This window comes from Olea europaea, chromosome 6 (assembly GCF_002742605.1).
Source record: "Olea europaea var. sylvestris chromosome 6, O_europaea_v1, whole genome shotgun sequence".
Classification (NCBI taxonomy): Eukaryota; Viridiplantae; Streptophyta; class Magnoliopsida; order Lamiales; family Oleaceae; genus Olea; species Olea europaea.
In genome coordinates, this window is record NC_036242.1 from 23,570,934 (window position 1) to 23,588,726 (window position 17,793).

At 38.4% G+C, this 17,793-nt stretch overlaps 2 protein-coding genes across 2 annotated transcripts; both read left to right on the top strand.

Annotated features, from left to right (window-relative positions):
• The first annotated feature begins 259 nt into the window (after positions 1 to 259).
• On the top strand, positions 260 to 2,178 carry LOC111395285 (protein PHYTOCHROME KINASE SUBSTRATE 1-like). The gene is made up of 3 exons (XM_023021270.1): positions 260 to 1,640; positions 1,915 to 1,994; positions 2,113 to 2,178. The coding sequence occupies exons 1-3, from the start codon at positions 260 to 262 to the stop codon at positions 2,176 to 2,178; spliced, it is 1,527 nt and encodes a 508-aa protein (XP_022877038.1).
• Positions 2,179 to 9,037: 6,859 nt separating this feature from the next.
• On the top strand, positions 9,038 to 11,225 carry LOC111396203 (protein PHYTOCHROME KINASE SUBSTRATE 1-like). Its single transcript, XM_023022554.1, has one exon. The coding sequence runs from the start codon at positions 9,724 to 9,726 to the stop codon at positions 11,137 to 11,139; it is 1,416 nt and encodes a 471-aa protein (XP_022878322.1). The 5' UTR covers positions 9,038 to 9,723; the 3' UTR covers positions 11,140 to 11,225.
• The last annotated feature ends 6,568 nt before the right edge of the window (positions 11,226 to 17,793 follow it).

Genomic DNA, 17,793 nt, shown 5'->3' on the forward strand with positions numbered 1-17,793 from the left:
ATAGTCATCATCTGGTAAACCAAACTTCTTGTCATATTGTACACACATTGTGGCTACTTTTAAGCGTGTTTCTCATTGAGCCAAGTTGCCCAATTAGAACTCTCATTAATTCAGCCAAATTTTTCCTCTATTTATCTTCTCTCCCTGCAGCAGTTTCATTGCTCATCAAACCATAGTAATTCCTGCCAAAAATTTCAAGATTCTGCCATACAAATTCTTCTCTTTAATCTTTTGTTCAATACCTATTTCTATTATGACAATGAATTCGACGTCCAATACAAGCATTTTACACAATCTTGGGGATACTTCTTTTCCTTCGTACTTAAATGGAGGGGAAGAAACCTTTGTGCTTAAACCAGTAGGCTCAAATCAAAGCCAAAATTGCTCCTCCTCCACCCCACATGAACCATTTCACCTTGCAAGAAAGAAAGGAGAAGACAGAGAAATTGACATTTTCACTGCTGATAAATATTTCAATGAGGAGCTAAATGATAGCCCAAAAACCAAGGAATTACCAAATCAGCAGAATAAGAAAAAAGACCCCATTCAAATATTTGATAGAAAAGAGAAAACTACGACACCAACTCGAAGTTCTCATTCTGAATCAAGTTGGAATAGTCGAAGCGCGTTATTGCATAATATTTCAAGAAATCAGCAGCCCTGCAGAAAGAGTAACAAGAAGAGCTTCCTGGCCAGCATTGGTTGCAACTGCTCGTGTAACGACAAGAATTCAGTACAAATTGATGATTATATGGGAGATAACTATCTTAACAAGAGCATTAGCAGCAGGGTGGATAATGGCAAAGCAATACAAGAGCTTGAAAACAATGACATCAGTACTAATAAGCAGGATTGGCAATGCAAAAAACTCGATGAAATACGAGTTAAGTTGAAGACAGATGATCATTTCAGCTTCCCAGTTTTTAACCCCAAGACTGGGAATCCAGCATTTAAAATGGAATTACAAGAAGCAAATGATAATTCGACCCGAAAATCTGTTGAAGTTTTTGGCTCCCAAATACTAGAGAATGGGAAGAATTCATCCATAGTCGAGAAAAAGTTAACCATGCTGAATTGGAATACAATTTCTCCAAGAGTGGAAGGCACTGAAATCCCGGAGAGTTCCACTGGAATGTACAATGACAGCGATAGCGATAAAAGTTCAGACTTATTTGAGATAGAAAGTTTGTCGAAAAATATCAATCCCTTTCTTACAGGGCATGAATCAGATGGCATTAGCATGTCCAGCTGCGTTACCCCCACAACCTGTTACGCACCTAGTGAAGCCAGCATAGAGTGGAGTGTCATCACTGCTAGCGCCGCTGGTTTCTCTGCCATATCAGACACCGAAGAGCTCAGATCAACCACAACCGGTGCTGCAGCCGCCACCACCATAGCATATCCCCAGAAGATGGTATTAAATCCGCCAAAATGGCATCGTCCAAGCATTCTTTCGGGTTGTAAAAGTCATACAGCTGTTAGAGTTGCAGGGGATGCATTTCCTAATGCAGGAAGGCATCGATCAGAGTCATTCACACCGTTGTCGAGATTTAATTCCGAGAGTAACCTAAAGGGGTTCGATAAACGAAACAGAAAACACTCTTTTGATGCAGGCGCTCTTTCTAGATCGCATTCAGGACGTGCAACACACGTGTTATATATTCAATAAATTGTACTTCGTAATATGTTCCTAAAGCATTTCCGTTGTTACCAAGTTATTAAGAGATGATAGATAATAATGAGCAGAATAAAGTAGCTTAAGTTCTCATGTAAGAGTGTATTTTTTTTTAATTACTTTTCTATAACATAAATAAACACATCTTGAGGGCTATATCACTTTAGAAACCACAATGTTAAAATAAGTTCACCAATAAAATTGGCAGTTAAGGAGTTAGTGCAAAGAGTGTTTTCTAGATATAGTGAATCAACTTCTTCAAGAAATAACTGGAGAAGAGGCTACTAGTTCAGTCGACATAGAAAAAGATCCGAACGAGGTAAGTGAAACAAAAGGGGTGCAAAGGGAACATAGATGAAGATGCTAGAGTAGAAGAAAAACAGAGAAAATACAAAATGATTTGTAAGTGATGTCTAAGTTCTTATTTTATTGAAAAGGAACGTGAACACAAGGCTGTGCAGGATTTCATACTTAAACACAACAAGGCCACACAAATTGCATAAAATCTGCAAGATGTCATGCCCTTCACATCTTCAATTTAATTGGGTCTGGATTCCATATAATCGGTTTTCATTACTGGGCTTTCCTTGCATGTTGATTTGCTATCATCATTGCGGGACTTTCCTTCCACTGAGATTTTCCTTTGCTGAGATGACTCATTGGTGGACTTTCCTTGCTACTAAGATGAGTGGTGCTAATACCCTCCCGCGAACTGTGCGGGGGATGGAGGCAGAGTTTGGTACGAAAGTGACCGAATGCTGCCTTAGACATTGGTTTAGTGAAGAGATCTGCAACTTGGTCACTAGTGGAGATATGTCGAATGACTAGTAGTCCTAGTGCAACTCGTTCTCGCACAAAATGGTAGTCAAGCTCGATGTGTTTGCTATGAGCATGGAATACAGGATTAATTGTCATATGAAGAGCACTGATGTTGTCATAGTAGAGTATTGGAGGGGAGACTATTGGAATACAGAGGTCTCTTAGAATAAAGGTCATCCATGTGAGTTTTGCTGTTGTATTGGCCATGGCACGGTACTTAGCTTTGATACTAGAGCATGAAATGGTGTGTCGTTTCTTAGCACACCATGAGATGAGATTACCTCCAAGGAATGTGTAGTAGCCTGTGGTGGAACGTCTAGTAGTAGGACAACCTGCCCAATCTGCATCCGAAAAAGCACATAGTTCAAATGTAGTTTGGGAATTAAAATGCAAACCCATGTCAATGGTTCCTTTGACATAACGAAGTATACAATGAATCATCTTTAAATGGGCCATAGTTGGGGCATGCATGAACTGAGACACATAGTTGACACTAAAGGAAAGATTGGGTCGTGTGAGTGTGAGTTACTGTAGGGAACCAACAAGTCCTTGAAAATAACTCTAGTTTTCTATAGGGTTGTTACTAGAGCTGGCTTTGGTCTTTGCTTCTAGTGGTGTACTCATTGGCTTACAATCTACCATGTTAGACCGTTCAAGAATGGTAAGGGCATAGTGTGACTGAGATAAGTGAATGACATTGGTTGTCTGTGAGATTTCTATCCCAAGAAAGTGATGGAGTGGTCCTAAATCTTTCATGGCGAATTCACTACTTAGTAGTTGAATGAAGGTCGTAAGAAGCTTGAAGCTGGAGCCAGTGAGAAGTATATCATCTACATAGAGAAGAAAAACTAGTGAGCTAACATCAGAATGGAAAACAAATAATGAAGGATCTGCTAAACTGAAAAAAAAAACCATATTTTAAAAGAAAAGCACTAAAACGATTGAACCAAGCACGTGGTGCTTGTTTGAGACCATTGAGAGCTCTCTGTAGTTTGCAAACATGTGTTGGATATTTAGGATCTGTCATTCCTGGTGGTTGTTCCATATAAATATTTTAAATAATTAATCCATGTAAGAAAGCATTTTTCACGTCAAGTTGATGAATAGACTAGTTCTGAACAAGAGCTATGGTGATGATCATAAGAATGGTTCCTGATTTCACAACTGGAGAGTAGGTTTCAGTGTAGTCAATCCCATCATTTTGATGGTAGCCTTTTGCCACAAGTTGAGCCTTAAGGCGATCTAGAGAACCATTAGGTTTGAGCTTTGGTTTGAAGACCCATTTGGAGCCAATAACATGTATGTCAGGGGTGCGAGGGACGAGTTTCCAGGTCTGGTTTGGATGGGGAGCCTCAAATTCTTCAACCATTGCATTTTTCTAGCTAGGATGTGCCAAAGCTGATATGATATTTGATGGTTCACGAGGAATAAACATTGATGATGTGATAGTTAAGGCATACTTAGGATTGGGTTTAACAATACCAAGTTTGGACCGAGTGAACATGAAGTGAGATATTGGTACTTGCTGAGGTTGAGTGGGATGAGGAGGCTTGATTTTGAGTTGTTCCGAATATGGACGCTGTGATGGTTGGGTATGGTCGAGAGATAGAATAGGATCAGGTTCAAGTTCAAGCTATTGTGTTTGAGGCAGTTCAAGCTCGGATCTAGATTGTGATGATTAAGGCAATTGAGGAGGCTCGACTTCAATTTGTTTCAAGTATGTATGCTTTGATGGTTGAATATGTTCGAGAGTAGGAATAGGTTCAGATTCAAGTTTAGGTTGTTGTGTTTGAGGCAGTTCAAGCTCAGGTTCAGATTGTGATGATTGAGGCTCAAGTGATGATGATGAATCTACAAGGCTTGTTGGGAAAGAAGCAAGTACTACAGGCAAGGAGGGTGGTGAGGAAAGAGATGATTGGGAATCATCCTTTGCATGGTGGGTGTCAATGTGTGGCAGCCAGGAGCCAAATATACTGATGATATGTGGTCTATGAGTGATTTTTGGTGAGCGGGCAGGTTTATATGGGAAGACTGTTTCATCAAACACAACATGTCGAGATATAAGGAAATTTTTTGTAGGATGATGAAAGCACTTATGACCCTTATGTTTATCACTATAACCTACAAAGATACAGAGAACAGATTTGGGATCAAATTTATGGCTTCATGTGTTCCACGTGTATGGAAAGCATTTTGATCCAAAAACACGAAGATAAGAGTGAATCAGATGAGTTCTATGTAATCTAAAAAAGCGAGTCTCAAAGTTAATGCTTGATGAAGGGATACGATTAAGAATATAAACAGCAGTTTGAAAGGCCTCAACCTACAGAAAGAGAAGAGCACCACAACGAAATAGCATAGTCATACCCAATTCTCGTATAATTCTATGGCGGCTTCCAACCATACCTGTTTGTTTTGGTGTATATGGGCAACATACCCGATGCAATGTCCCTGTTGATAGGAAATGTGAGGATAGTTTTGAGTTTATGAATTCACCGCCTCCATCTGAGTGAAAATTTTTGATCTGCTTGTTGAATTGTTTTGCAACATTCTGTTCAAAGGCTAAATATGTAGTAACAAAATTTGATTTATGTGGTAAGAGAATAATCCTTGTGTAAAAAGTCATCTACCAAACAAGCACGATATCTGAACTTTTGAATAGATAAAACTGGGGCAGGTCCCCACAAGTCACAATGAATTTTATCAAAAATACTAGAACTAAAATGCTCAGAACTAGAAAAAGGTAATTTATTGAGTTTTCCCAATTGACAACTATCACACACATGTTTAGATTTAATGGCTCCTGTGATATCAATCCGTCTTTTATCTTTATGTTGGTAACAAACTTCTGCTAAGCCGGATTTGAAGCGATAAGACAAATAAGATTCTGGGGAATTGGAGACAACATAAAGATCACCCTTGCGCCTCCCTGTTAACAATGGTTCTCCTATTTGCCTTTCCTTACCAACAAAATTGAGATAAGAAAATTAACAGTTGACAAGAAATTGTTTAGTTAATTGTCCAATAGAGAGCAAATTCTTAGTTAATTTAGGAACTAACAAAATATCTTGCAAAGGTAAAGTAATTCGTTTTTTAATAATACTAGAATCACCTATCCTGACAATTGGTAAGGAAGAACCATCTCCTATAAGAACAGAAACTGGCCCAACGTACTGACGAATATTAGTTAACATACCTGGCTCACCTGTCATAGGTTGGATGCTCTAGTATCTGATGTCCATTCTGTATCAGTGATCGTGTTGTCCAAGGTAAGTGCTGCAAGAGCTTGTGGAATATCTTCCTGATCAGTGTGCTTCTTGGGCACCCATTAGCAAGTTTTTGCAATATGACCGATGGTTCCACAGTATTGAAATTGTTCGTTACTATATTGGTCTCTCTCGGCAGGGGTCATTCGTCGTTCACCTGGTCGTGGCGGGCGACGTTGTGGTAGAGTAGAGTTTTGGTTTTCAGAATAGTTTCGACCGGAGTCCTTTGATTGTTGTGCCTGGAATCCACGACCACTGGATGTAAATTTAGGTGTGTGGCCCCGATATTTAGATGATGAGGGCTGTGGCGAATGTTATTGATGTTGCCTATAAAATGCCAACTGATGAGTGAGTTGTAAAGTTGGTGATTCCGTATGGTTCGAAAACCAATTGCACCACTGATCAAAGTTTTGAAGCTGTGATACTAGCTCTGAGTATGATGGTCTTGGGGGTTTTAGCATGGTGGTGGTGAAAGTTTCATACTGAGGTCCAAGACTAGTGAGGAGACCAAAAACTTTTTCTTTATCAGGGACTAGTTTTCCAATGGCAACAAGATTATCGCACAGGCCTTTGAATATGCAAATGTGATCTGCAATGGATTCGTTGTCTTCCTTGCGAAGATATGTTAATTGCTGACGGAGTGTGAATTCACGTTCTTGTGAATCTTGAGCATATGCTATTTTAAGTGCTTCCCACACTACATAAGTTGTTTTTAGCCCAACAGTGAGTCCAAGACTTTCTTCAGAGAGTGTACCGATGATCCATCCTCGAAGCAAACAATCAGACTTTCTCCAAGATATGAATTCTTCAATTAGTTTAGGTGTAAAATAGTCTGTTGTAGCATTGTTTGGATCAATGTTTGGTGTGATGTATTTAGTGGGAGCTGTGTCTTCATTAATGAGATGACCAACCAACTCTTAGCTTTCTGCAAGGGCTAAGGCTTGTTCACGCCACAGGGGATAATTGTTTGGGGTGAGTTTGAATGTAATGAAATTCCCAACGTTAAGAGATAGTGAAGTCATGGCTGAAGGGAAGAGATGAATGGTGCCAAGTGTTCACAGAGACTTTGATACCAAGAAGAAAAACAGAGAAAACACAAAATGATTTGTAACTGAAGCCGAAGTTCTTATTTTATTGAAAAGGAACATGAACACAAGGTTGTATAGGATTTCATATTTAAAAACAACAAGGCCACAGAAATTGCATAAAATCTGCAAGATGTCATGCCCTTCACATCTTCAATTTAATTGGGTCTAGATTCCATATAATCGGTTTTCATTACTGGACTTTCCTTGCATGTTGATTTACTATCATCATTGCTGGACTTTCCATTCTAGGTGGATGTATTTCCTTATTGCTGAGATGAATCATTGCTGGACTTTCCGTCCATTGAGATTTTCCTTTGTTGAGATGACTCATTGCTTGACTTTCCTTGCTACTGAGATGAGTGGTGCTAATAAGAGTTGGGGTTACAGACAGACGTTGGCGTGCTCTTGATTCTTGTAGTGAAGCTAACAATGAGCCTACCAAATATTACATGCGATATATCACAAGGAGGAATATTTCGAGGTCACACGAGATTTAATTTTTTGTTATCTTTAGCTTGCTGTCTTCGCAACTCGTTAAGTTATTACATTCTTGTCTTTTGACTGAAGATTCTTTATTTTTGAATTGTTTGGAAGGTTCAAAAGAAAGACCTTGCTGTTTCTTCAACTATTTATGATCTCTATTGAACCTCTTGGTAGGATTCAAATTCATTTGAAGTTCTTACCATCTATCATATAAGATCGAACTGGTCCTTCATTTCCATGAAATTCTTCGATTTTTACTTGACACAGTGGATCACGTTCTATAAATAGCTAAGCCATTGAGCAATATCTAGAGAGGCGAGATGTATGTCCCCTCCTAAGATTATACTTCTATTATGAATTAGTACTCCACCAATGCAGTGATTTAAAAAAAAAAAAAAAAAAAAAAAAAAAAAAAATTGAATCTTATTTAAGATATTTTCTCTAAATTTTGTAGTCATCACCAGTTCTTTCATTCCTGTACTACAACAAAAATGACATTTTACAACACGAAAAAGGCAACATATGTTAATTGATTATTGTTAAAGGGGTCTATCGCAATATTCTAATAAGTGATAGTCGAAATTTATCAATTTAATATAAAGTGGATCACAACAATATTGATAATGAAACTTATTAAGTAAAGAATGAGTACGATGACGACACACTGCCCTAATAAAAGTCAAAACCAACAACAGTAGGCTGTATGGATGTCTTTATTTATTTATTTTTTAAAAGAAAAAGAAAAAAGAAAAATTAGGCTGCAGTCCATTCTATAACCACCTTATTAATGGCGGGGCCCTCTTCTAGGTGACAATCAGCACCAAAATGGGCATGAGGACTCCTATCATCTAATGTCATTTGATAAACTTCACACATCACTTAACATTTCCAGTGTGTTTGGATTGGGGGACAGGGACAGGATTGAAAGGAAAGGTTTGAGAAGAATAAGTTGAAAACTATTGCTTCAGTTTATCTTCTCTGGATAATGGGAGGAAAAACCACCTCCGATTTCTAATTAATGTTACAAGACCTGGGACGGAAATTGGTGAACCTGTAAAGATAACTCAAGAATCGGCCGTTCATTTTGAAAATATAAGAGCTTAAATCCTAGACCTTTTAACCTTTTGTGCCCGATATATTCAAAGCATTTTTTGTAATTTTCCTTCTGTTTTTCCTACTATTTAAGCATGTTAGAACAAAAATGAATCCTTATGTTCGTTTCTCTTGTTGATCGATGCATGAAATAAACCTAGATCTAGATAAAAGGCTTATAGAGGAAAATCCATAGTCTTTACATTCGATGTATACACTTGTGATCGTTAACCAGGCATTACGATCATCAAAGATGGATATTTCGTTATCTTGGACAACTTGATGGATGTAATACCTAAATTTCCAGATTGAACTGTATAATGCAAAACGTTATGTCAATACATTAACTTGATGGGACTTCACCCAATTATTGATTCTTGAATTGTTTAAATCCATTTTTTTTTTCTTTTTTCCTTGAGAAACAGATAGTGTGATGAAGAATCCTCCGGCAAATGGTATGTTCTTGTCACTGTCTCTGGCATTTCGACATGTCTGTTAAGCAGTGGATTTTCAGATTTTGAATGGCCAATATTCTTCTTCGGTCTCGACCAAAAATGCAGAAAATAACAAAGCTCTAAGTAATTCCAAGCTTGTACTTGGTACAAGACAAGAACACTGAATTCTTCTACAGAAATGTCTAGTACTATCTTTTGGATGCTTTCAGACTTGGTACACATCTTTTCCGGCCTGTTTCGATAAGGGATTTGGACATCATTAAAGAAAGTAAAACAATAGCTAAAAAATCTTATCTACAATACTGTTCCATGCTCTCGAGCAATTACCCTATTGCTATTGTGGATAACCTGATAAGACTAACAATCTAAGTAACAAAGGGAAGAAAAAAATGGTACAAGTTGGTAGGCTCAAATCAAAAAAAGAAAATACGACTCGAGTTCTCAAGTTTGGAATCGTGAAATTACATCACAACCTTCAGCCCGTAGCAAGTCGATACTTAACCCCCATGGAACCTTGTTCCTGGTTAGCCCTCCCAACCCACCTTATCAGAAAGAGAATAATTCGTGAACCTTAAAAATAGTCAATCGACTCATAGTCATCATCTGGTAAACCAAACTTCTTGTCATATTGTACACACATTGTGGCTACTTTTAAGCGTGTTTCTCATTGAGCCAAGTTGCCCAATTAGAACTCTCATTAATTCAGCCAAATTTTTCCTCTATTTATCTTCTCTCCCTGCAGCAGTTTCATTGCTCATTAAACCATAGTAATTCCTGCCAAAAATTTCAAGATTCTGCCATACAAATTCTTCTCTTTAATCTTTTGTTCAATACCTATTTCTATTATGACACTGAATTCGACGTCCCATACAAGCATTTTACACAATCTTGGGGATACTTCTTTTCCTTCGTACTTAAATGGAGGGGAAGAAACCTTTGTGCTTAAACCAGTAGGCTCAAATCAAAGCCAAAATTCCTCCTCCTCCACCCCACATGAACCATTTCACCTTGCAAGAAAGAAAGGAGAAGACAGAGAAATTGACATTTTCACTGCTGATAAATATTTCAATGAGGAGCTAAATGATAGCCCAAAAACCAAGGAATTACCAAATCAGCAGAATAAGAAAAAAGACCCCATTCAAATATTTGATAGAAAAGAGAAAACTTCGACACCAACTCGAAGTACTCATTCTGAATCAAGTTGGAATAGTCGAAGCGCGTTATTGCATAATATTTCAAGAAATCAGCAGCCCTGCAGAAAGAGTAACAAGAAGAGCTTCCTGGCCAGCATTGGTTGCAACTGCTCGTGTAACGACAAGAATTCAGTACAAATTGATGATTATATGGGAGATAACTATCTTAACAAGAGCATTAGCAGCAGGGTGGATAATGGCAAAGCAATACAAGAGCTTGAAAACAATGACATCAGTACTAATAAGCAGGATTGGCAATGCAAAAAACTCGATGAAATACGAGTTAAGTTGAAGACAGATGATCATTTCAGCTTCCCAGTTTTTAACCCCAAGACTGGGAATCCAGCATTTAAAATGGAATTACAAGAAGCAAATGATAATTCGACCCGAAAATCTGTTGAAGTTTTTGGCTCCCAAATACTAGAGAATGGGAAGAATTCATCCATAGTCGAGAAAAAGTTAACCATGTTGAATTGGAATACAATTTCTCCAAGAGTGGAAGACACTGAAATCCCGGAGAGTTCCACTGGAATGTACAATGACAGTGATAGCGATAAAAGTTCAGACTTATTTGAGATAGAAAGTTTGTCGAAAAATACCAATCCCTTTCTTACAGGGCATGAATCAGATGGCATTAGCATGTCCAGCTGCGTTACCCCCACAACCTGTTACGCACCTAGTGAAGCCAGCATAGAGTGGAGTGTCATCACTGCTAGCGCCGCTGGTTTCTCTGCCATATCAGAAACCGAAGAGCTCAGATCAACCACAACCGGTGCTGCAGCCGCCACCACCATAGCATATCCCCCGAAGATGGTATTAAATCCGCCAAAATGGCGTCGTCCAAGCATTCTTTCGGGTTGTAAAAGTCATACAGCTGTTAGAGTTGCAGGGGATGCATTTCCTAATGCAGGAAGGCATCGATCAGAGTCATTCACACCGTTGTCGAGATTTAATTCCGAGAGTAACCTAAAGGGGTTCGATAAACGAAACAGAAAACACTCTTTTGATGCAGGCGCTCTCTCTAGATCGCATTCCGGACGTGCAACACACCTGTTATATATTCAATAAATTGTACTTCGTAATATGTTCCTAAAGCATTTCCGTTGTTACCAAGTTATTAACAGATGATAGATAATAATGAGCAGAATAAAGTAGCTTAAGTTCTCATGTAAGAGTGTATTTTTTTTTTTATTACGTTTCTATAACATAAATTAACACATCTTGAGGGCTATATCACTTTAGAAACCACAATGTTAAAATAAGTTCACCAATAAAATTGGCAGTTAAGGAGTTAGTGCAAAGAGTGTTTTCTAGATATAGTGAATCAACTTCTTCAAGAAATAACTGGAGAAGAGGCTACTAGTTCAGTCGACATAGAAAAAGATCCGAACGAGGTAAGTGAAACAAAAGGGGTGCAAAGGGAACATAGATGAAGATGCTAGAGTAGAAGAAAAACAGAGAAAATACAAAATGATTTGTAAGTGATGTCTAAGTTCTTATTTTATTGAAAAGGAACGTGAACACAAGGCTGTGCAGGATTTCATACTTAAACACAACAAGGCCACACAAATTGCATAAAATCTGCAAGATGTCATGCCCTTCACATCTTCAATTTAATTGGGTCTGGATTCCATATAATCGGTTTTCATTACTGGGCTTTCCTTGCATGTTGATTTGCTATCATCATTGCGGGACTTTCCTTGCTAGGTGGATGAATTTCCTTATTGCTGAGATGAATCATTGCTGGACTTTCCTTCCACTGAGATTTTCCTCTGCTGAGATGACTCATTGATGGACTTTCCTTGCTACTAAGATGAGTGGTGCTAATACCCTCCCGCAAACTGTGCGGGGGATGGAGGCGGAGTTTGGTACGAAAGTGACCTAATGCTGCCTTAGACATTGGTTTAGTGAAGAGATCTGCAACTTGGTCACTAGTGGAGATATGTCGAATGACTCGTAGTCCTAGTGCAACTCGTTCTCGCACAAAATGGTAGTCAAGCTCGATGTGTTTGCTATGAGCATGGAATACAGGATTAATTGTCATATGAAGAGCACTGATGTTGTCACAGTAGAGTATTGGAGGGGAGACTATTGGAATACAGAGGTCTCTTAGAATAAAGGTCATCCATGTGAGTTTTGCTGTTGTATTGGCCATGGCACGGTACTTAGCTTTGTTACTGGAGCATGAAATGGTGTGTTGTTTCTTAGCACACCATGAGATGAGATTACCTCCAAGGAATGTGTAGTAGCCTGTGGTGGAACGTCTAGTAGTAGGACAACCTGCCCAATCTGCATCCGAAAAAGCACACAGATCAAATGTAGTTTGGGAATTAAAATGCAAACCCATGTCAATGGTTCCTTTGACATAACGAAGTATACAATGAATCATCTTTAAATGGGCCATAGTTGGGGCATGCATGAACTGAGACACATAGTTGACACTAAAGGAAAGATTGGGTCGTGTGAGTGTGAGTTACTGTAGGGAACCAACAAGTCCTTGAAAATAACTCTAGTTTTCTAGAGGGTTGTTACTAGAGCTGGCTTTGGTCTTTGCTTCTAGTGGTGTACTCATTGGCTTACAATCTACCATGTTAGACCGTTCAAGAATGGTAAGGGCATAGTGTGACTGAGATAAGTGAATGCCATTGGTTGTCTGTGAGATTTCTATCCCAAGAAAGTGATGGAGTGGTCCTAAATCTTTCATGGCGAATTCACTACTTAGTAGTTGAATGAAGGTCGTAAGAAGCTCGAAGCTGGAGCCAGTGAGAAGTATATCATCTACATAGAGAAGAAAAACTAGTGAGCTAACATCAGAATGGAAAACAAATAATGAAGGATCTGCTAAACTAAAAAAAAAACCATATTTTAAAAGAAAAGCACTAAAACGATCGAACCAAGCACGTGGTGCTTGTTTGAGACCATAGAGAGCCCTCTGTAGTTTGCAAACATGTGTTGGATATTTAGGATCTGTCATTCCCAGTGGTTGTTCCATATAAATATTTTCAAAAATTAATCCATGTAAGAAAGCATTTTTCACGTCAAGTTGATGAATAGACCAGTTCTGAACAAGAGCTATGGTGATGATCATAAGAATGGTTCCTGATTTCACAACTGGAGAGTAGGTTTCAGTGTAGTCAATCCCATCAATTTGATGGTAGCCTTTTGCCACAAGTCGAGCCTTAAGGCTATCTAGAGAACCATTAGGTTTGAGCTTTGGTTTGAAGACCCATTTGGAGCCAATAACATGTATGTCAAGGGTGCGAGGGACGAGTTTCCAGGTCTGGTTTGGATGGAGAGCCTCAAATTCTTCAACCATTGCATTTTTCTAGCTAGGATGTGCCAAAGCTGATATGATATTTGATGGTTCACGAGGAATAACCATTGATGAAGTGATAGTTAAAGCATACTTAGGATTGGGTTTAACAATACCAAGTTTGGACTGAGTGAACATGAAGTGAGATATTGGTACTTGCTGAGGTTGAGTGGGATGAGGAGGCTCGATTTCGAGTTGTTCCGAATATGGACGCTGTGATGGTTGGGTATGGTCTAGAGTATGAATAGGATCAGGTTCAAGTTCAGGCTATTGTGTTAAAGACAGTTTAAGCTCGGATCCAGATTGATGAGGCTCGGCTTCAATTTGTTTCAAGTTTGTATGCTGTGATGGTTGGGTATGTTTGAGAGTAGGAAAAGGTTCAGATTCAAGTTTAGGTTGTTGTGTTTGAGGCAGTTCAAGCTCAAGTTCAAATTGTGATGATTGAGGCCCAAGTGATGATGATGAATCTACAAGGCTTGTTGGGAAAGAAGCAGGTACTACAGGTAAGGCGGGTGGTGAGGAAAGAGATGATTGGGAATCATCCTTTGCATGGTGGGTGTCAATGTGTGGCAGCCAAGAGCCAAATATACTGATGACATGTGGTATAGGAGTGATGTTTGGTGAGTGGGCAGGTTTATATGGGAAGACTGTTTCATCAAACACAACATGCCAAGATATAAGGAATTTTTTGTAGGATGATGAAAGCACGTATAACCCTTATGTTTATCATTATAACCTACAAAAGCACAGAGAACATATTTGGGATCAAATTTATGGCGTCGTGTGTCCCACGTGTATGGAAAGCATTTTGATCCAAAAACACGAAGAGAAGAGTAAATCAAATGAGTTCTATGTAATCTAAAAAAGGAAGTCTCAAAGTTAATGCTTGATGAAGGGATACGATTAAGAAGATAAATAGCAGTTTGAAAGGCCTCAACCTACAGAAAGAGAGGAGCGCTGCAACGAAATAGCATAGTCATATCCAATTCTCGTATAATTCTATGGCGGCTTTCAACCATACCTGTTTATTCTGATGTATATGGGCAACATACCTGATGCAATGTCCCTATTGATAGGAAATGTGAGGGTAGTTTTGGGTTTATGAATTCATCGCCTCTATTTGAGTGAAAAATTTTGATCTGCTTGTTGAATTGCTTTGCAACATACTGTTCAAAGGCTAAATATGTAGTAACAAAATCTGATTTATGTTGTAAGAGAATAATCCTTGTGTATTTAGAAAATTCATCTACCAAACAAGCATAATATCTGAACTTTTGAATAGATAAAACTGGGGTAGGTCCCCTCCCCACAAGTCACAATGAATTTTATCAAAAATACTAGAACTAAAATGCTCAGAACTAGAAAAAGGTGATCTACTGAGTTTTCCCAATTGACAACTATCACACGCATGTTTAGATTTTATGGCTCCTGTGATATCAATCAGTCTTTTATCTTTATGTTGGTGCCAAACTTCTGCTAAGCCGGATTTGAAGTGATAAGAAAAATAAGATTCTGGGGAATTGGAGACAACATAAAGATCACCTTTGCGCCTCCCTGTTAACAATGGTTCTCCTATTTGCCTTTCCTTAACAACAAAATTGACATAAGAAAATTAACAGTTGACAAGAAATTGTTTAGTTAATTGTCCAATAGAGAGCAAATTCTTAGTTAATTTAGGAACTAACAAAATATCTTGCAAAGGTAAAGTAATTCGTTTTTTAATAATACTAGAATCACCTATCCTGACAATTGGTAAGGAAGAACCATCTCCTATAAGAACAGAATCTGGCCCAACGTACTAACGAATATTAGTCAACATACTTGGCTCACCTGTCATAGGTTGGATGCTCCAGTATCTGATGTCCATTCTGTATCAGTGATCATGTTGTCCAAGGTAAGTGCTGCAAGAGCTTGTGGAATATCTTCCTGATCAGTGTGCTTCTTGGGCACCCATTAGCAAGTTTTTGCAATATGACCGATGGTTCCACAGTATTGAAATTGTTCGTTACTATATTGGTCTCTCTCGGCAGGGGTCATTCGTCGTTCACCTGGTTGTGGCGGGCGACGTTGTGGTGGAGTAGAGTTTTGGTTTTCAGAATAGTTTCGACCGGAGTCCCTTGATTGTTGTGCCTGGAATCCACGACCACTGGATGTAAATTTAGGTGTGTTGCCCCGATATTTAGATGATGAGGGCTGTGGTGAATGTTGTTGATGTTGCCTATAAAATGCCAACTGATGAGTGAGTTGTAAAGTTGGTGATTCCGTGTGGTTCGAAAACCAATTGCACCACTGATCAAAGTTTTGAAGCTGTGATACTAGCTCTGAGTATGATGGTCTTGGGGGTTTTAGCATGGTGGTGGTGAAAGTTTCATACTGAGGTCCAAGACTAGTGAGGAGACCAAAAACTTTTTCTTTATCAAGGACTAGTTTTCCAATGGCAACAAGATTATCGCACAGGCCTTTGAATATGCAAATGTGATCTACAATGGATTCATTGTCTTCCTTGCGAAGATATGTTAATTGCTGACGGAGTGTGAATTCACGTTCTTGTGAATCTTGAGCATATGCTATTTTAAGTGCTTCCCACACTACATAAGTTGTTTTTAGCCCAACAGCGAGTCCAAGACTTTCTTCAGAGAGTGTACTGATGATCCATCCTCGAAGCAAACAATCAGACTTTCTCCAAGATATGAATTCTTCAATTAGTTTAGGTGTAAAATTGTCTGTTGTAGCATTGTTTGGGTCAATGTTTGGTGTGGTGTATTTAGTGGGAGCTGGGTCTTCATTAGTGAGATGACCAACCAACTCTTGGCTTTCTACAAGGGCTAAGGCTTGTTCACGCCACAGGGGATAATTGTTTGGGGTGAGTTTGAATGTAATGAAATTCCCAACGTTAAGAGATAGTGAAGTCATGGCTGAAGGGAAGAGATGAGTGGTGCCAAGTGTTCACAGAGGCTTCGATACCAAGAAGAAAAACAGAGAAAATACAAAATGATTTGTAACTGATGCCTAAGTTCTTATTTTATTGAAAAGGAACGTGAACACAAGGTTGTATAGGATTTCATATTTAAACACAACAAGGCCACAGAAATTGCATAAAATCTGCAAGATGTCATGCCCTTCACATCTTCAATTTAATTGGGTCTAGATTCCATATAATCGGTTTTCATTACTGGACTTTCCTTGCATGTTGATTTACTATCATCATTACTGGACTTTCCATTCTAGGTGGATGTATTTCCTTATTGCTGAGATGAATCATTGCTGGACTTTCCATCCACTGAGATTTTCCTTTGTTGAGATGACTCATTGCTTGACTTTCCTTGCTACTGAGATGAGTGGTGCTAATAAGAGTTGGGGTTACAGACAGACGTTGGCGTGCTCTTGATTCTTGTAGTGAAGCTGACAATGAGCCTACCAAATATTACATGCGATATATATCACAAGGAGGAATATTTCGAGGTCACACGAGCTTTAATTTTTTGTTATCTTTAGCTTGCTGTCTTCGCAACTCGTTAAGTTATTACATTCTTGTCTTTTGATTGAAGATTCTTTATTTTTGAATTGTTTGGAAGGTTCAAAAGAAAGACCTTGCTGTTTCTTCAACTATTTATGATCTCTATTGAACCTCTTGGTAGGATTCAAATTCATTTGAAGTTCTTACCATCTATCATATAAGATCGAACTGGTCCTTCATTTCCATGAAATTCTTCGATTTTTACTTGACACAGTGGATCACGTTCTATAAATAGCTAAGCCATTGAGCAATATCTAGAGAGGCGAGATGTATGTCCCCTCCTAAGATTATACTTCTATTATGAATTAGTACTCCACCAATGCAGTGATTTAAAAAAAAAAAAAAAAAAAAAAAAAAAACTTGAATCTTATTTAAGATATTTTCTCTAAATTTTGTAGTCATCACCAGTTCTTTCATTCCTGTACTACAACAAAAATGACATTTTACAACACGAAAAAGGCAACATATGTTAATTGATTATTGTTAAAGGGGTCTATCACAATATTCTAATAAGTGATAGTCGAAATTTATCAACTTAATATAAAGTGGATCACAACAATATTGATAATGAAACTTATTAAGTAAAGAATGAGTACGATGACGACACACTGCCCTAATAAAAGTCAAAACCAACAACAGTAGGCTGCAATTGATTAGGCTGTATGGATGTCTTTATTTATTTTTTTTTTAAAAGAAAAAGAAAAAAGAAAAATTAGGCTGCAGTCCATTCTATAACCACCTTATTAATGGCGGGGCCCTCTTCTAGGTGACAATCAGCACCAAAATGGGCATGAGGACTCCTATCATCTAATGTCATTTGATAAACTTCACACATCACTTAACATTTCCAGTGTGTTTGGATTGGGGGACAGGGACAGGATTGAAAGGAAAG

What these genes read in the sequence shown, in the direction of transcription:
- LOC111395285 (XM_023021270.1), top strand. Translation starts at nt 260, where the DNA reads ATGAATTCGACGTCCAATACAAGCATTTTACACAATCTTGGGGATACT. An exon ending in TTCTAGATCGCATTCAGGAC is followed by an intron (nt 1,641 to 1,914) that starts GTGCAACACACG and finishes AGTGTTTTCTAG; the next exon opens with ATATAGTGAATCAACTTCTT. An exon ending in TAGAAAAAGATCCGAACGAG is followed by an intron (nt 1,995 to 2,112) that starts GTAAGTGAAACA and finishes TTTATTGAAAAG; the next exon opens with GAACGTGAACACAAGGCTGT.
- LOC111396203 (XM_023022554.1), top strand. Translation starts at nt 9,724, where the DNA reads ATGACACTGAATTCGACGTCCCATACAAGCATTTTACACAATCTTGGG.